At 39.3% G+C, this 20,293-nt stretch overlaps 1 protein-coding gene across 1 annotated transcript in view; it reads right to left on the minus strand.

The window, feature by feature from the left end:
- Positions 1-543: 543 nt before the first annotated feature.
- Ppef1 (protein phosphatase with EF-hand domain 1) overlaps positions 544-20,293 on the minus strand; it is a 108,299-nt gene continuing 88,549 nt past the window's right edge. The window contains exons 12-18 of the mRNA XM_075957185.1: positions 19,403-19,543; positions 16,268-16,453; positions 14,012-14,154; positions 9,276-9,382; positions 4,450-4,613; positions 2,399-2,483; positions 544-1,205 (exon numbers count right to left, since the gene is read on the minus strand). Of these exons, the coding sequence (XP_075813300.1) occupies positions 952-1,205; positions 2,399-2,483; positions 4,450-4,613; positions 9,276-9,382; positions 14,012-14,154; positions 16,268-16,453; positions 19,403-19,543 (1,080 nt within the window). The 3' untranslated portion in view covers positions 544-951. The remainder of the gene's footprint in view (positions 1,206-2,398; positions 2,484-4,449; positions 4,614-9,275; positions 9,383-14,011; positions 14,155-16,267; positions 16,454-19,402; positions 19,544-20,293) is intronic.

A 20,293-nucleotide genomic window follows, 5' to 3' on the forward strand; every position in this document is an offset into this window, starting at 1 on the left:
CAGGTTTCTGGGCATGACCATACATATTTAAATAAATTATCATTTGTTCTTTGAGGTGAAAATTACATTTTTACAACAGCATTAATACCTATCTTGTCTGATGATAGAATTATCATGATTTCCATTAGACTGTTTTCCTGCATCTGGGAGTTTCTTTTGTTTTTCTACAAGTTTAGATATTCATTTCAAAAGATATCTGATACAATTCATGCATTATTTCTGATATATGTAGCAGGCAGACTTGTAGGATCTGGATTTTTTCTCGATCTTGAAGTTCTAAAGTTGTAAAAATAATGAAACATAGCCTAACTTTTAGATAGAACTTAATTGTCTGATATGCAATCAGAACAGCAGAGTAAGTTGTAGTATATATAACCAAGACCCTGTCTTATCAGTCAGGTTCTCAAACCATATTAATTATAGGGCTCAATCTGAATATACTTATTTTATAATTCCAACAAATATAAAAAATAAGGGCTTTGTTGTTGGTCTCACAGTCTCTCTCAAGATTCTGATATGACCCTCTTCCCTGAAGGTGGTCCCCCACCAACTGAAGATCGCTGGTTATGGAATCCCCAAAAATGATGACAGCTTGATGATGGAAATGCTTTATTTCAATAACAGTTTAGCGTTCTTCTTATTCTCAGCCACTCATAGATATTATACCTAATAGTTTCCTCTCCTGCTCTGTGAGTTCCTTCCAGTATGCTTCCAAATTGCTCCAGTCTCCTGGTTAGGTATGATCTAAAACCAGCAGGCTCAAAGCCAGTTCATCACAGGCCGTGTATGGATCCCAACACTGGAGGTCAATTTCATCAACAGATTTTTAACCTAGTCTTACCAATAGTGGTTTGCTAAGGACTGCCAACACTCACACTGTGCATCTGCTTGTTCTATGAATTAGGGTCTACTTTGCGTGATTACGATGGATTTCAAAGGTCCTGGTTAAGACTAGAGGTTGGGATCAGCTGTTTTCAAAGAGGCTGGGAGAAGTTTTTGTTCATCTTGAGCAAGATGGCTCTGCGGCTTCTCATGTTTATGTACTACATAGAAAGCCTTTAGGAACTCATTAAAGTCTATGTTTCCATCTTTGTTGAAGTCCACTATCTTGGCAAGCTCATCAATTTGGGAATCATCAATCTGAACATTGTAGTGAGTGTTGAAAAGTTTCCACATGGTCCGGAATTCATCCAAGGAGATTAGACCTAAAAGCAAACAGGAGAAAGTTAAGTGCTAATGTTAAGACCCCCCTGAAAGAGTAGGGGAGAAGCCACACTGATTGAATAGTCCCAATTATAAACTCACTAACATGCCTGAGAATCAAAATACTGAAGGAAACAAAAGAATAAGATCATACGTGTAAGAAACAGTATGTTGCTTGCTACTACCAAGGATCCTGGGAATATGTTAATGCCAAAAAGAGTACCAGGTGAAGAACTAGTAAGCGGATATGGACGAAAGTGGTGTAGAAATTCTATAAACTAAAATCTAAGGGTACAAGATACGGAGAAAGATGGCAGAAGAGATTGCAACATTAAAGCAGGAGAAAGTACCCTGAGAGTCAATATGATGATGATGGTGTGTGTGTGTGTGTGTGTGTGTGTGTGTGTGTGTGCAGCCTAAGCCATACTGCACATGCTGAGGTCAGAGGACAACTTGAGAGTCAGTTCCCCCTTCCACCCTTCTACCACGTGTGTCTCAGGGATTAAATTCAGATCATCATGGTCAGCAGTGAGCAACTTTGCCTGATGGGTCATCTCATAAACCCATGGGTGCTGTTTTTATATGCAATAATCTATTTTCCTGGATCATTATTGATACTTTTTCACACTCAGATGTCTCTGCACAGAGGTTAGGGGCAGGGTGCTGAGGATGGTACCCAGAGCCTCATACACAACAGGCAATCTCTCTACAACTGAGCTATATTCCCAGCCCTGCCTTTTTAAATCACAAAATCAGTAATCATATATTAAAGCTAAATCAAAACTGAGTTTTCAATCCCTTAAACAAAATCAGCACTCTTTTCCTGTTAACTAAGATACTACAGCAGAAAGCGAATCATCTTTAATTGGTTCTCAGTCTTGTGGCTACGATCAAGTGCAAGTCTTTCTCATCCCTGCTGGTGGTTTATATAAAGGAGCTATTCAGTGAGACCAATGATTATAAAGGCTTCTGGAGAACTCTATGGTCTGCGGTACAGAATTTGTGGCCAAACTAAATGACCAATAATATTAAATATTCGTTTATTTTTTTCTTTACATTTCCCCAAGTTGGATGAAGAATGAAATCAATGAAAACTGAGTCCCGAACTCAAAGAAACAAACTAGCCTTTGCTTCGTATTACTCCTGAACCAATCAGTGTTCAGTATTACTCCTAAGCCAGTCAATATTCACTTACCTGAGTGATCAGTGTCGATGATATTAAATATGATTTTCAGGTCAGATCGGTATCTGTACAGAGTTTCAGTTAGACTAGATTTCATCTAGAATCAAGATTTTTTAAGTGTTAGAAAACTGAGGATTAATTTCATTTTACATTCCAACCGATCTCCCTCCCATCCTTCCTCACTCTCCCCCCTCACCTCCCTCCCAGCCTACCCCTCATCTACTCCTCCCAAAGGGTTAGGCCTCCCATGGGGAGTCAACAAAGTCGGCCACATTTCACTTGAGGCAGGACCAAGCTCCTCCCCTCTGCATTGAGTCTGAGCAAGGCATCCCTCCATAGGGAATGGGCTCCAAAAAGCCAGCTCATGCACCAGGAATAGATCCTGGTCCCACTGAGAGGGGCCCCTAAGATAGACCAAGCTACACAACTGTCTCCCACATGCAAAGGGCCTAGTTCGGTCCCATGGAGGTTCCACGGCTGTCAGTGATGAGTTTCCACAAGCCTGAATAAGAAAAAGGACTACCAAATGCAAGCAACTGCACATTGTAGAAAGCTTGGCAGAAATACCTTCATTATTGCAAATAGTTTAGCTGTGTTAGAGTTAAGTCCTTTCCTCTTAATTTAGACAAAAAGAAAGAAATATTACAGGACATCTGATCACACTGCGAACCCAGAGATTGTATTGTTTGCTGGACAAACTTGTTTCTAGTTGTGGTAACCCTCTGCCCTAGCCCACACCTGTCATCCAAGAGCCTTCTTCATGAATATCGTAAGCAGGATTAAATAAAGTCAACCATAGGTCAAGAGGCAGAACAAGCAACCAGTTCACAGGAAGTAAACATAGAAAAAAACAATAGAGACTACAGGGGAGTGAGGAGGATGAACAGAGAGAGGCACAGGAAATAGAGGGGAGGGATATTTTAGTTTGAGGAGGCTTGTTGGAGACAGAGTAGGAGAAAGAGCCTTCTGGGACATCTGCAGAGGAGGAAAGTCGGCTGGGTGCTTTCTCTGTCTCTTTGAGCTAACAGGTTTTCACCCCCCCAACAAAAAAAAACCAATACAGAATAATTTCAGCAAATGCAACAAATACAAAATAAGCTCATAAATTCTTTTTATCTCTTTATGGTGCTAAGGGATAAATCCAATAAGCATGCTGGGTTTATTTACCATGAACTAGGTCTTAAGACCACCAATTCACATCTGAGAAGGCAAGCTGTCCCTTGGCCTAACCACTCTGAGTCTGATTAAAGACTTGCCCATGTGCTCTACAGGGACAAAGACTCAATACGACAGCAGGAAATAACAGCTGCAAATCTACAGAAAAGTCTACAGGGATTGTTCCATTTCATCTTCTATAATCTTAAAGAATAAGGACAGAAAAGAAAAAGATAAAGCAATTTTCCCAGAGGTCAGGTAGTGATATTTGGATCTTAGCCCCTCTGTGCTGAAGCCTATGATCTGAATCGCCGTGGTAAACGGTCGCTACCATCCAAGGCCTTCTTCCTATTTTCCCATCTGGTCTACATGATTCTCTTTGTTCTTCTCATCTTCCCTACAAAGGATCACCCAGGTTCCCATCTGCTGTGTTCTAACTAGTAACTGATGAATTGCTAACTAGTTAGATGATTTCTGATCAGTGTCCCTGTGGTACTGTCATTTTAATAAGATATTTTATATCTTCTAATACTTTAAGGCATATTCTAGGGCATGTCAGCAAGTCTGTACATGCATGTTGAGTATTTGAGTGGTATTTTTTTATGAGAGACTGTGGTGATGTTACAGTTGCCCGGGACAACACCTGAAACTAAAAATGTCAGATTTGACATAGATTTGCTTACAAAGCTTTTGGTTTTTTATTTTGTCTGTTCGACAGAGCATACACACATTCCCCAACCTCCTCACCATGTTCCCCGGAGATTCCCTTCTGGCCTTTCTTGAGACTGTCATTCCCATACATTAGATAATTCCAACCCTAATTTTTGAAAGCACTAAGTTGCTTGGAGGTTGTCCAAAGGGTGTTGTGACGGAGCCAGGTTTTTAGCTGGAACTAACATGTCACTCACCTCCTTGACAGGCTTTTCAATGTGGACATCCTGGAAGCTGGACATGTAGTCAACATTTCTATCTTCATCTATGTGTACCAGGTGTGAACTCAGAGATCTCCATGGTAAGTTTAGCCCCAAAATGTTCTCCATAGAAAAAGCCCACTGCGCCAATGAAATCCTCCCTGACAGCAACAACAAAGGCCCATATGATTGGTACATAATTTGACAAAATAAAAGCGCAAGCTCCTTCACAGAGCTAGTGACAGCCGGGAGTTTTGAGGACTGAGGGCCCCTCCTCTCCTCCATGATCCGTCTGACTAGGTTCTAGCACCTCAAGTAAAGAATAAGTAAAGAAAGTTTTTGTTCTGTAAATCTTACTGTCACATGAAAGAAATTCTCCTTGTAGTCAGGCACTTGGGTGGCAGAGGCAGGTGGATCTCTGTGAGTTTGAGGCCAGCCTGGGCTATAGGGAAAGTTGCAGGACAGATGATGCCACACAGGGAAACTCTGTCTCAGAAAACAAAAACAAAAAAACAAAAAGCAAAAAAAAAAGAAAAAAGAAAAAGAAAAAGTCCCTTTTCCCATTATCTAATACATAAAATAAGATTTGAAAACAGAAGAGAGACTTACTTTCATTTTTAACATTTTAACATATCATTTACCTATTTTCCCAACTGTTTTTGATTTAATATTATATTGTAATTTTCTAAACCATAAGTATTTTTATTTTTCTGATTATTGAAGATATATATTTATTTGAGGCAACTTTTTGTTGGGGATGAAACTTAGTATATACAACAAGCAAGCATTCTACCACTAAGCTATATTGCCAAACCTTGGCTTTTGAGACAGAACCTCAATATATAACTCAGGCTAGCCTTGAACTCACTATATAGCTCAGGCTAGCCTCAAACTTACAATCTTCCTTTCATTTTTTTTTCTGACAGGCATGAGCCACCATGCCCAGCACTCAGTGATTCTGAATAAACAATTTTATTATTTCTAGTGGTTTTGCTAAGTGTATAAATATTTTGCTAAGTGTATAAATATTCCTTGGACTTCCCACAAGGCAGGGAACCCTTACTGCTCTTTGGGCTGATGAGGGAGGGGGAGTTGATTGGGGGAGGGGGAGGGAAATGGGAGGCGGTGGCAGGGAGGAGACAGAAATCTTTAATAAATAAATAAAATAAAAAATATAAATATTCATATATATAAATACATGTATATATAGTGTCTCTTTTATTTTTAGACTTATTTTATGTATATGAATGTTTTGCCTGCATGTATGTCTGAGTACCATGTGTACAGTGCTCATACCTTGCATACAATATGTAGCTGAAGCTGTCCTTGAATTCTTTATCCTCCTGCCTCCACCTCCCTAGTGCTAGAATTAGAAGCATGAGCCACCACATTCGACACTTATTCTTAATTGTCTAAATGCTTTTACAAACCTTGAAACCAGGTCACAGGATGGAGCTCAATTGGTAGAGTGTTTGTCTAGCATGTACAGAGCCCTGAGTTCGATCCCCAGTACCACATAAATCGGGCATGCTGGCATAAATCTATACTCTCAGCACAGAGGAGGTGGAGGCAGGAAGATCCACAGTTCAGGTATTCATCCTCAGCTACACAGGGAGTTTGAGGCCAGACTGTTTTTTAGAGACCTTGTCTCAAAATTTTTAAATAAACTGGCCTGTAGTGGCACACACCTTTAATCCCAGCACTTGGGAGACAGAGGCAGGTGGATCTCTGTGAGTTGAGGCCAGCCTGGTCTACTGATCTACAAAGTGAATTCCAGTATTGTCAGGGCTACACACAGAGAAGCTCTGTCTTGAAAAACCTAAAAAAATTTTAAATAAAATTAAACCATAAAACAGGGTTAAATATACCAAATAATTGTTTTAAAGTACATTATAGGATATCTTTATTAAAATAGTGAATTATACTGACTGGGTTTGGAATGACAAAACAGCTTGGAGCTCCTAGTATTTATAGCAAAAGCCAAACTTGATTGTGATATTCTAATATTTGACTATTTTGTTTATTTTTTATATAAATGTATCAATAAGATCAGCCCTTAATTGTCCTTCTCCATATTCTTGTTAGGTTTAAGCCCAAAGGTTAGGTTGAGCTCCGAAAATACTCTGTCCCTGTTCTCTAGAAAAAGGGATCAAATTGCTTTCTTGTTTTCTTAAATGCCTGCCGCCATGCTGAATGAAGCTGTTATAGAAACTTTCGAATTTTCTGATTCAGTTTCTTTAACAGTTTCAGTCATCAAGCTTTTTGGTTTATTTCTGTCTCTGTTTAGAATGTGTGTGTGGATGAATTTATTTTAGGACTGTGTCCATTTGATGTAAAGTTCTAAAACATTGCTAGATAAATTTTCATAATGTATCTAATGATCTTAATGATTATAAATTTTATAAGCATCTCTTTCTATCTTACTCTTGGTTATTTGTACTTGAATATGTATTCTCTAATTTGTGTGCTAGCTTGCTTTTCTCTCTCTCTCTCTCTCTCTCTCTCTCTCTCTCTCTCTCTCTCTCTCTCTGTTTTATCAAGTTTACCAGTTTCTTCAAAGAACTATTTTCTTATTAGTTGACAACAGTTTCATCTTTTAAAATAGATGCATTCAAAGTGACCAATGTTTCTGTAATTTGTATTCTGTAAACTTTACATGTGAATTTACATTATCATTCAGCTTGAGTATTTTAATTTCTACTATGATTTCTTCTTTGATCTAAGGACTACTCAGAAGTACGTTTCTCATTTCTAAAAGTGTCTGTGTGTGCGCGCGCATATGTGTGTGCGCATGTGTGTGTGTGTGTTTGTTATATATCACAGACTAGTATCAAAATAATGATTCCATTGCCTCTGCCTCGAGTGCTGACTGGGATTACAGGAGTGTGCCACCAAAAGGAATTTTTATGTTTAGATTATATAGAGCTGTAGCACTTGTCAGGGCATTTTCTTTGGTCTGTCTCTTTAGTTACTAAAGAAGGAATATTAAAGTCTCCCACTATGATGGCAAATTTTTCTATTTCTGCTCATTGCTCTGTCAGTTTTGTTTCACATATTTTGAGGTTATATCAGTAGGAACACAAACATGCAGAATAAATTCAAGTGGCAAATTAAATGTTTGCTATCATGAAGTGTCCCTTTTCATGTCTAGCAACATGTATTTCCTCAGAATCTACTTTCTGTGCTATTAACAGAGTACTTCCAGCTGTGTTTCTGTTAATGTTTTCATGCTATTTTTCTAAATATAACTTTCAATCTTTGTTTATATGATCCACTATCTACTGGCTTTTTTGCTCAGTTGCTGATTAGTCTATCAGTCTAACTGCTGTGTCTTTTTAGCAATCTGTGTTTCCTCTCTGCTTACATTTGAATGCCCTCTTCCGTATTGGTGCTCTGCATCTTCATTACAAGTGGATGGGAGTGCAGATTTAATTTTATTTATCCTGTCTGAGAATCATTGTTCCTCTTGATTTCTAGGACTCTGTCATGGGTCTGTAGGCATTATCGTGTTAAATATAGACTGCCTCCCTTACACTCTCTCTAGTCTTCCTTCCTTGTATCCTGATAAACAATAGACTTCGATCCTGACTATATGTTTTGCTCATTTTTGCTGTACATAATAATTTTTTGAGATGGGGTGTGAGTGACTATGTAGCTCAGGCTATCCTTGGGGGTTGCTATAAGTTTAGGCTGGCCTTGGAAGTTCCTAGCTCTCAATCTAATTCCTGATGCTAACCTTCTCTTAAACACATTCATTATGAACACTCTCTCACTCTCTGGGGTTTTGTTTTGGCTTGAGGCCAGGACTCATGTAGCCCAGCTGGCCTCAAATTCCTGACTTCCTGCCACCACCTGCCAACTGCTGGCATTACAGGTAAGCAGCATCAGCACTGTTTCCTCTTTATTTTAATCAACGTAGTGCTATAAGTATTTGATACTTCTTCAAACCATATCATAGTTCAGATCTTTCAAGCACATATCCGCGGTTCTCATCCGTGCCTTTCTCAGGTATTTTCTGTTTTGTATTTGACAGTTCCCACAGCTGGTTTCCTTGGGAGAAACTAGCTCTGTTATCTGCTGGGTTTTGTTCTTGTCATTGTTGTCTCGCTGTCATCTCAGCTCACCTCATTTATTCAGTAGTCAGGCCTTAATTGCAAGCGCACACTAATTGATGCTAACCTCCGAATACACCAGTGGCTACAATTAAGGATGTTCTCTTCAAAGAGGCAGTTGGGGACATTTTTTAGTCACTTTGAAGGCACACAAATCCAAAATTCATCTTTTCTCTTTTTCTACCGTGCTAGAATCTCATGTCAGGATGGTTGCTAGAGCATTAGCCTTCATGCCAAGACAGTCTAGCCTTTGGTGCTTAATTGTTGCTTCATGCTTCCACACATGATTCAAATCATCTTTTTGTTATGACTGTACTTTTTAAAGACAGAATCTCTCCGTGTAGCCCAAGCTGACCTCGTACTCATCATTATCCTGCCTCAGCCTCAGTCTGGGAATTTCAGGCATGCGCCTCTATACCAAGCTCAAATAATTGTTCAAAAGCATGGCAGTCATGAGACTAAGATACTGGGAAGCTGACAAACATATTATCATTCTGCATCCTCCAGAAGAGAAGTCTAATTCAGGGCTGTTAGTTTCTTAAATTCGAAGAAGCTTACTGAAAAGGAGATACATTCTGATATTTTTTTTAGTGAAGGGATTCTTTATTTTCTACCGTTCCTTTCTAACAACAAAGAAGAACTAAAATCCCATTGAAGAAAACCTGCTCTGTATATAGCCAGAATGTTAAGAAATGATAAATGAGTTATTACCTGTTCTCCCATAGTCACGGAGCTGGAAAGCACTGATGAGATCAGTTTTTCGTGAAAGCATTCTTTCTTTCAATATCTTGAAGGCACTGAATTCCATAGCACTCACCCTATGTTAAGAAAACAGCATTTCAGTGAAACTTAAATAAATCATTAGCTTCTACTTAATTTTAATGTGCTATGTTACCACATACCAGTTTCTACATTAAATAAATTGTCTGTTTATACATACTATATTGCTAGATAGTAAATGTAGTATATTTGTGTATATATTTTGGAGATTTGTTAAACATTTGAAAAATTATTAGTAGTAGTAGTATTAGTATATTGTTCCTTTTTCATTTCTTAGACATTTTATGTTTTGTATTTGACAACTTGATATGGTGAACGGGTTGTGTGCAGTATATGTGAGCAGATCAGAAGACAATTTTGTGGAGCTGGTTCTTCCCTTAAACCTTTATGTATGTTGCAGGACTCGAACACAAGGCACTAACTAGGCTTGCACAGGAGGTGCTTTTACCTGCTGAGCTATCTTGATGACCTGAAAATTCTTTTTTTAAAGAGTTTAAACTAGCCTACAATCCAAAGTCCTCCTGCCTCTGACTCCTGTGCGCTGAGATTACATGCATACACCATCATGCTCAGCCATTTTGTTAATTTCTTTTATTTTGTATTTCATTTATAATCCAGTTTCACATTCTCACAGGGTCAGCAATTATAACAGCCACAAGAAATGCTTTCTTGTGTTTTTTAAGATTATAGATAGAGTTTTCTGGAATTTGAAAGATTCATATGAATATTGAATAATTATTTGATAAAAGGAACCAAAATTTTTTAAATTGTTTTTCTTGATTTTATTGAGCTATATATTTCTTTCTACTCCCCTTCCTTCCTCCCCCTTCTACTCTCTCCCATAGTTCCCATGCTCCCAATTTACTCAGGAGATCTTATCTTTTTCTACTTCCCATGTAGATTAGATCCATGGAGATACCAAAATTTACCATTACATTAGTGCCGTGGAATAATCTTTTTGTACATTGAGAATATTCGTTGATCTCATTTGTCTAATAAAGGGCTGAATGGCCAATAGCTGGACAGGTAGAAGTTAAGAGGAACTTGCAAACAAAAAGAGAGCATGGGAAAGAAGGAGGGTTGAGTTGCCAGGAGACAAGGAGAGAAGCAAGATGAACATGCCATGATAAATAAAAAGGTACTGCCACATGGTAGAGCATAGATAAGAAATATGGGTTAATTTAAGTTGTAAGAGCTAGCTAGCAACAAGCCTGAGCTGTTGTTTGAGCATTTATAATTAATATTAAGTCTCTGTGCATTTATTGGGAAACTGACAGTCCTGACAGAAAAACTCTGCCATTCTGACTGTGATAAAAGAAAATATATACACGAGTAGAACATACCAGGAACTTCAAAAAATAGATCCAACTATTATAAAAACACATATGGCAACAGAGGTAGAACAATTTAGTAGAAAAAACAATCCTTTGATCAACGCTAGAACATGTAGTTAACTACCTCAACATAAACTTCTACCCTCAATCATTTATAAAAAATGAGTTTGAAGGAGGAACGGAAGAACAAAAGAGTCCTGAGATACAGACATCTTCTGTGTTCACAGAGTGTAGATTCTAGGATACAAAAGATTTTAAAGCAAAGGACACTGTCACTAAGACAAAAAGGCAACCTACTGACTGGGATAAGATCTTCACCAACCCCGCAACAGACAAAGGTCTGATCTCCAAAATATATAGAGAACTCAAGAAACTAGACCGTAAAAGGCTAATTAAACCAATTGAAAAATGGGGCACTGAACTGAACAGAGAATTCTCAACAGAAGTTCAAATGGTCAAAAGACACTTAAGGTCATTCTCAACCTCCTTAGCGACCAGGGAAATGCAAATCAAAACAACTTTGAGATATCATCTTACACCTGTCAGAATGGCTAAAATAAAAAACACCAAAGATAGCCTTTGCTGGAGAGGTTGTGGAGTAAGGGGCACACTCATCCATTGCTGGTGGGAATGCAAACTTGTGCAACCACTTTGGAAATCAGTGTGGCAGTTTCTCAGGAAATTCGGGATCAACCTACCCCTGGACCCAGCAATACCACTCTTAGGAATATACCCAAGAGATGCCCTATCATATGACAAAAGCATTTGTTCAACTATGTTCATAGCAGCATTATTGGTAATAGCCAGAACCTGGAAACAACCTAGATGTCCTTCGATGGAAGAATGGATGAAGAAAGTGTGGAATATATACACATTAGAGTACTACTCAGCGGTAAAAAACAATGAATTCTCGAATTTTGAATGTAAATGGATGGAAATAGAAAACACTATCCTAAGTGAGGTAACCCAGACCCAAAAAGATGAACATGGAATGTACTCACTCATAATTGGTTTCTAGCCATATATAAAGGTCACTGAGTCTATAATTTGTGATCCTAAAGAAGCTAAATAAGAAGGTGAACCCAAAGAAAAACATATAGTTATCCTCCTGGCTATGGGAAATAGACAAGATTGCCAGGCAAAAAAAATTGGGATCTTGGGGGTGGGGTGAGATGGGGGTAAGGGGAGATGGGGAGAGAAAAGTGAGAAGGGGAGGATGGGGGGTACTTACGGGATGATTGGGGATAAAGGAAGGTTGGATAGGGGAGCAGGGAAGCACATATCTTAGTTAAGGGAGCCACCTTAGGGTTGGCAAGAGACTTGAACCTACTGTGGCTCCCAGGTGCCCAGGGCAACGTCCCCAGTTAGTTCCTTGAGCAGCTGAGGATAGGGAACCTGAAATGACCCTATCCTATAGCCATACTGATGAATATCTTGCATATCACCATAGAACCTTCATCTGGTGATGGATGGAGATAGAGACAGAGACCCACGCTGGAGCACCGGACTGAGCTCCCAAGGTCCCAATGAGGAGCAGAAGGAGGGAGAACATGAGCAAGGAAGTCAGGACCACAAGGGGTGCACCCACCCACCCACTGAGACAGTGGGAGCTCACCAAGGCCAGCTGGACTGTGACTCAAAAAGCATGGGATAAAACTGGACTCTCTGAACATGGCGAACAATGAGGGCTGATGAGAAGTCAAGGACAATGGCACGGGGTTTTGATCCTACTTCATGTTCTGGCTTTGTGGGAGCCTAGCCTGTTTGGATGTTCACCTTCCTAGACATGGACGGAGTGGGGAGGACCTTGGACTTTCCACAGGGCAGGGAACCCTGACTGCTCTTCAGACTGGAGATGGAGGGGGAGAGGAGTAGGGGGAGGGGGAGAGGGGCGGGAGGATGGGGAGGGAAATGGGATGCTGGGAGGAGGCGGAAATTTTTTTTTCAATAAAAAAATAAAAAAAATCTAAGGCTTGGTGTGTGGAGGGAATGGGAGGAGGGGAGGGAGTGAGAATTTGGACTGGCCTTTTAAAAAAGTTTAATAAATTAAAATAAAATAAAACAAGAATAAAAGAGAAATGAAAAAAAAATCTAGAGCTTTTCTCCAGGTTACAAAGAGAAACCCTGACTCAAACAAACAAACAAACAAAATGATAGATTTTCAGAAACTGAATGATCCTAATTTTGTCATGTGGTCATTGCTGGTTTTATCATTTAGGTTTTATGAAGAAAGTGATCTGATTTCATTGTGACTTTTGTTCTTAGGGAAGCAAAGGAGACTCCCCATGTTTTGAGAATTTCACTTCTTTCCTAACTTAAAGGCACGTTGAGGGGCTCCACTCCCAGTTCCTGGGTCACAGTGAACTAACCCCTAAGTTGAAGCACTGGAATCTGTCATTTGCAAACAATGCTGATACCATTTAGAAAGATGTGCACCACCTAAATTCTGTCTCTTCAGAAAAGCTATCCACCTATGTATGGAAAGTCCCCTTGACACAACAGTTCTGGTTTGATAGTCATTTGTTTAAGCATGTATGCAAGGTGGATCCTGGCTGAGCCAACATTGCACTGTGGATATGTATCTGTGAATACATATGATTAGACGAAAGGCACTGTACATAGGCATGTTGCTCTCAATCAATATTTATAAAACATGCAAACTTTTGTATCTGGAAACAATAATGCAGGTTCTTGTTGCTATGTGTCTGTCACATAAAAAATTCTAAGGCTTCTCAATTTCCTTACATAAACTGATACCATATTTACATATAATTGATATACAACTTCTTATATACCTTAATTTATAGAGTGTTTATAATTCCATTTAATACAAATAGTTGGTGTATTATATTATTTGGGGATATAACAAAAATGTCTGTACATTTATAGAACTGACTTTTTAAAAAAAATGTTTTCAATGTGGAACCCACTAATACAACGTGTAGGCTATGTATCAAAAAGATAAAATGACAGATGAAAATATGAATAATAACAGCATATGTAAGTAAATTAAGTAAACAACTAAAAAGACAGGGATTATGAGACTCAATGAGGCTTCAAAATGAAGACTGTCATGCTAATAGGAGACAAAAAGGGTAACTAGAAACTGTAACTAAAATCTAGAGGTAAGGGAAAGGGCAATTCTTAATGATAGAAGATAATGAACCTAACAGCAAAACCGAAAACTACATGAAGCACAAACTGAAAGAATTAAAGAAACAGATAACTCAACAACAAAGGCTAGAAACTTCAATGGCAAAGCTGCTTTTAGTCACTCAGGTCTGGTTCTACTCTGTCACAAATATAGTCCTTAGTATTTTTAGGGCTATTTACCTTTGGTGAAGAGGGCTCAGGCATGATGAACTAGTTACTTGGTACTGGAAGAATTGTGGAGTTGTACCATAACTTAGTCTGATGTAAGCTCCTCGGTTGCTGCCTTCTTCGTAATAATTAGAAGCAGAAAATAAAGTAATGACCTGATTAAAGAAAAAGAGGATCAAGTTCATTAAGTTAATTCTCAAAAGGTCATTCAATATAAGCCAGAAATAGCTCAATTCTCAAAAAAAAAACACCTCATAATCTGCAAATTATCTGGGTCTGACATGATTTCATATGATTCCCTTGAAGGAAAAGTCTCCAGTGGGTGTCTCCATTACTAACTCCTAGCTTTTCGTCCAGTGCCCCAGGTATGGCCCTGAATTCCTACACACTAATCTAGTGCCAGATCTTAGAATTATCTTTAATGTTAAGTTTCATAAATTCTAATTTTCAACAGAGATAAATTCCATATTTTCTTACCTCGTGATATCTGTGGGCTCAAAATAAAATTTGGTTAGAAGCTCATGCTTTTTCTTTTGCACAAAGCTGAGTGATTTAGAAGGTTCAGAGCTGGACGAATCCAGTGGGTTTTTTTTTAAAGATTTATTTATTTATTATGTATACAACATTCTGCCTCGATGTATGCCCGCACGCCAGAGGAGGGCGCCAGATCCCAGTACAGATGGTTGTGAGCCACCATGTGGTTGCTGGGAATTGAACTCAGGACCTCTGGAAGAGCAGCCAGTGCTCTTAACCTCTGAGCCACCTCTCCAGCCCCGAATCCAGTGTTTTAAGAGCAGAGACATAATGGGACTGTGGCCACTATCTTAGGAAGAAGTCAGCCTGGGAGGTATGGTAGGTAGATTATAGAAAGATAATACTTGCTGGTGACGGGAAACTGGGTTTAATCCAGTCCTGGTCTAATAAGGATGTCACTTCAGATGAACCACGGCTATTTTCTAATTACAAATACATTCTAAGTAATACTTTGCTTATTTATCTTGCGGTGTTAGTATGAGCCAAAACTGAATTGATAGAGTTAAGAAATCAGAGTAGAAGGAAATGCCAAAGGATTCCATATTTGTTGTAACTTGCTTCTATTCACGATAAAGAAAAACAAAAAGAACCATCCTAGGACAACTGAGGGTAAGAACCAGTTTCTTAGTCCTCTTCCAGTATTATTGACATAATTGGACAACAAGACACTCCATTTTGATGGCAGTAGTTAAACTGACCACAGTAAGCAACTTGCTAGTGACCACCTTCTCAATGAGCTGAAAGAAGTGTACTGTGTTTTCTGTCCTGTACAGGGGATGTGCAAAAGAAGAGAGAAAACGGGATTGGATATGCTTTGTAAGGAGAAGTGTGGTCTGTGGGAATTGCACTGTGTATTGTGAGAACTGGCTTACAATTAGTAAAAAATGAAGTGTGTGTGCATATGTGAGACAGAGAGAGAGAGAGAGAGAGAGAGAGAGAGAGAGAGAGAGAGAGAGAGAGAGAGAGAGAGAGAGAGAGGTGGAGAGAGAGCCAAAATACTTAGTGTCACTGTTATGGTCTAAAGTGATATATTTGGGTACTGAGTTGGAAAGAGGTGCAACTGTGATATACACTTGTGATGCTTCATTTCATCTGTCAACTAGATCACATTCCTGAGCAGAGCACAGTTCTGGGTGTGTCTCTTGAGGACATTTCCAGAAAGGATTAATTGAGGGAGGAAGATTTTCCCTGAATGTGGATGGTGCCACCGCTTAGTATGGGGTCCTGGACAGAACTAAAAGGGGATGAGAGGGAAAAGGAAGACTCGTGCCTTTAATCCTGGCACTCGGGAGGCAGAGGCAGGCAGATCTCTGTGAGTTCAAGGCCAGCCTAATCTACAGAACAGGTTCCAGGACAGCCAGAGCTTCATAGAGAAACTCTGTCTCAAAAAAGGTGCAAGGAGAATGTCAGCTGAGCATCAACATCTCTCTCTACTTCCTGGTCACCTAAGATGTGACAAGTGGCCTGCCACCATGTCTTCTCCATCATGTGACTATCTATACTCTCGAACTGTGAAGCAAAATAAAGCCTTCCTTAAGCTGCTTCTCGTCACTTGATTATGACACTGAGAAGAGTAATTACTACATTCACACATCAGAATTTCTGCTTCTGGGAGTAGTAAAGATAGAAGTAGTGAAGACATTGCTTGGCCTTTTAGGTAGGACAACACAGTGTGGAGAAGACCAGGCTGTGGCAAGGATGGCTATGAGGATTTCAGTCATGATGCCAGCTCACCTTCCCATCGTGACAGATTTCATACCCGTCAGGTTTACACTCATGAGACCTAATGAGCATCTTCAACTGGTTTTTATTAAGAATCTTGGAAGTAACGTCTGGTCCAAAATAGCAGCCCCCTCCTCGGCTTGTATTTGGATAACAGCCTTTTCTGCCTCTGGGGTCACTCCACAGAAGGTCAATAATCTTGGAACAATAAAATAAATTAGGGTTATACTTACAAGTAACAGTCTATCATCTTTTTTCTATCCCATATTATTTAGCAGAAATATTAAAGGTAACTGGTGTTACAGGCATGAACCATCATGCCTGGCTAAATTCAGAAGAGAAAGTAGTGCCTTCCAATGAACACGTATTAAGTGTTCTTAACACTGACTCAGGTTTTTGACCTTTTGTACTCCTTAAGGAAACCTAATAAGTGTTTATTGAAAGGAACTACTTTCTCTTCTGAATTTAGCTGGGCATGGTTGTTTGTGTTTCCCCAAGAACATCCCCTAAAGCTTCTTTGATCTTTGGCCTCCATAAGACCATTTTCCAATTCAGCAGTAGGTTCACCTATTGACTGGATTCCAGAAGGTATTCTAAATCCACAATGATTTTTTTCAGCTTAATATTTCCTTTGGTGGCTTGAAGAAGCAAATGCAGGTCACACAATACCCAGGATGAAGACTCAAATTTCTAAGAACATTTTCACAGAAAAATCAGAGGTCTGCATTTAATATTTGACTCAAGTTTTAAAACTACTACTGTAACACAAACTTAAGAAAGAGTGGTTTAAAAAACCTGCAAACCTCTTTATCACTAGAGTGACAACCTTGAGAAATCTGTCTATCCCTCAATCAGGCATTTGGGTCAACTAACCTGCAAAGTATGTCAGTGTTCTAATAGACAATTATTCTAAAAGTCTATTAGTTTCCATAGTTTTCTCTGCTGTTCCTACGTGTGCAGAGAATTGAATCCAGGGCCTCATGTAGGCTAGGCCAATATAATCCTTCTGAGCTACACCCCAACCTTTCCACATCTGCATGTTTCTTTGGAGAAAAAACACACAACTGAAATTTTTATGTGTGTAGAAGCCAGGTCTACATCAGGCGTCTTCCTCAACTACTCTCCTCTCTCACTAAACCCATAGCTTAGCAATTTAGTTAGATTGACTGGCCAACCAGCCCCAGAGATCCACCTGCCTTTGCCTCCCCAGTGCTGTGATTACAGTTGGATGCTGCCACAACCAATTTTTTTTATGTCAGTGCTGGGGATGTGAAGTTGGGACCTCATGGTTGCACACCAAGCTGAGACATCTTGTGAAGTCCCTTCAATAGAAAATCTCTAGTGATTCTAGTAAGTCTAAAGCAGGTCTTGAGAAGAGGTTCAGACACTGCAGCTGCCCTAAACTGGACTCTGCAGTCATTTGTAGGTTTGATATAAAGGGAGACATGGAGATAAATGAGAGAGAAGACAGAGGGGCAGAAAGAAGAGCAGAAGGATCAGTACCTGCTCAGCACCAGAGCCACTCTGTACCGGGCTCAGCTCAGACAGTGAATATTTGATGACTAGTTGAGGTGAGAATTAAAATCTCCCAAAGAAGAATCACCCCAAGGGCTTCCTTCCTTCTCACTGAATTCCAATAATGGCACAATTGTACCCTACACACACATAAATACAATGTAACACCTTTAAGTTCTGGTTCTTATGACAAAAACAACACTTGTATTTCAAACGGAATCATATCTGGCTCCTGTAGAATGAATTCACATTTTTTGAGTGTGACTTGACTTGTAGTATAATAAAGGAGGAAACATGGAAGATAAGGGGCCATATTTTATTAGGAAAGGATTAAGCTTTCAATTCCTACATGAATATAGAGTTTAAAGGTAAAATTTCATCTGGAAAGCATGCTAACTTACCCGTGAAGTACAGCATACATTATTTTGGGTACGTAACCCTATATAGGAATATATATATATATGAAAATATTTCATGTATATGATAACGGATGAGCAGTCCATTATAAAGTATATGAAGGTAAATTCTCACGGAATCTTTCTTCTTCCTTTTTACCACTACTATGAACACTCAAAATTTACATAAAGTAAACGTACATATGAGGGGAACTTGATGGCACATGCTTTAGGGAGGCAGAGGCAGAAGGATTACAAATTCCAGGCCACCTCGGCTATGCATCAAGTCCCTGTCTCCAAAAAACTAAAGACTAGCATATATAGTGTATTATTAGAGTGCTTTCCTAGCCTACACAAAGCTTGTGTTCAATCTCTAGCACTATATAAAAATACAAATAACACTGCATGGACTAAACAGGATGTATGCATTATTTAGGTCATAGATAGATAAATATAGATACATGCAACGACAATTAAAGCAGTGGTTCTCAACCTGGGGGTCATGACTCCTTTGGAGGGTTGAAGAACACTTTCACAGAGGTCTCTTAAGACCATTGGGAAGCGCAGATATTTACATTATGGTTCATAACAACTGCAAAAATTTATGAAGTAAAAGCAAATTATGGAAGTAGCAATGAAAATAATTTTATGGTTGGGGATTAGCAACCCATGAGGAACTATTGTAAAGGGTTACAGTATTAGGAAGGTTGAGAACCACTGAATTAAAGGAAAAGAGGCCATGAATTTAAATGAAAGCTATGGCTCCATGGGAGGAGTTTGAGGGAAGAAAGGGAAGGGGAGATGATGTTATTATAATCTTTAAAAATTAAATCATTTTAAACTACATACTGCTGGAACTCCATCGAGGCAGGATAAGTGCTAGTCCAATGGCTTCTTAGGTAATTATTTAGGTTACCATAGGTGAATGCCTTTACTATTTGAGTGCTGTCATTACCAACAAACAAAGATGTACCTAGTATTCTTTTTTAATGGACTTAAAATCACAAGGGCTGTTTTAAGAAATGAGTTTCTCTCTCAGAATGAATTCCATGAGTTCTAGATTTCTTTTTTGAGTCTAGAAATAAACTTGGTTAGATGCACAATATAGAGATGGATTCAGAGAAGATGATCGATCCATCGTGCCTACAGAGGTGAAGTCACTTTAACCTGCATTTCATAAGGGACAACATCATCACAAGCTGTTGTTACCACTCTGGTGAATGTTTTGGTTACCTACTTGTTCCCATTCATGTTTTGTTAGGTCCGTAGAGGATTCAGCCTTCCCAGGAGCACAAGTGCTCAAACCTGATTTACTTCTTTTTAAGTCGGCGGAATGTTCTCGATTTATTGACATCGGTGGCATCAGCACAGATCTCATCTGTAAAACATAGAATCATGCTTTAGTTAAATGCCATTTGCGGGCACTTCAGCTATGGTTGGAAATCTGTCTGTACTGTGTGCAGTCAACTCGGAAAAAATGCAGCCTCCCCCCTTAATCTCACTCACTTTATACGCGTTGTTAATTTACTAATGTCTCTAAGGTGGGCCTATTAAAATAGTTTCTGTATTTTGCAACTAAAGATGTTACCTTATGGGGAAAGCTTCCCATCAGAAATTCTAAGAGAGCCCAGAGGCCCGCATGTAGGTGCTAGACATATTGCATGGCACTGTCGAAGGAAATCGAAGATGCGAAATGTAGGAGAGACCGGCCTCCTGGCCTCCTTCTGCACCTTTCTCTACGCCTGGGGCTTTCAGGAGTTCAGGAACAGATATTTTGTTTGTTTGTTTTTTGAGACAAGGTTTCATTGTGTAGCCCTGACTGCCCTGGAACTCACTCTGCAGACCAGGCTGGTCTCAAACTCACAGAAATCCACCTGCCTCTCCCTCCTGAGTGCTGGAATTAAAGGAATGTGCTACCACGCCTGGCTCAGAAACATCTTTCAAGAGGGGGTATGCATTTGATTTGCTTGCTGTATTTTCCCAGATAAACGAGGGGGAAAAACCCACATTCATGTCCATGAGAGTTCTCCCAGGGAACACAGGTTGAAAACCTGGAAGTTCTTCAACCTAAATTCAGTATAGTTCTTAGCCAGACCTGTCAGCAACTGATCATGTTGTCTAAGCCTAG

Source organism: Microtus pennsylvanicus, chromosome X, assembly GCF_037038515.1.
Source record: "Microtus pennsylvanicus isolate mMicPen1 chromosome X, mMicPen1.hap1, whole genome shotgun sequence".
In the NCBI taxonomy this organism is placed as follows: domain Eukaryota; kingdom Metazoa; phylum Chordata; class Mammalia; order Rodentia; family Cricetidae; genus Microtus; species Microtus pennsylvanicus.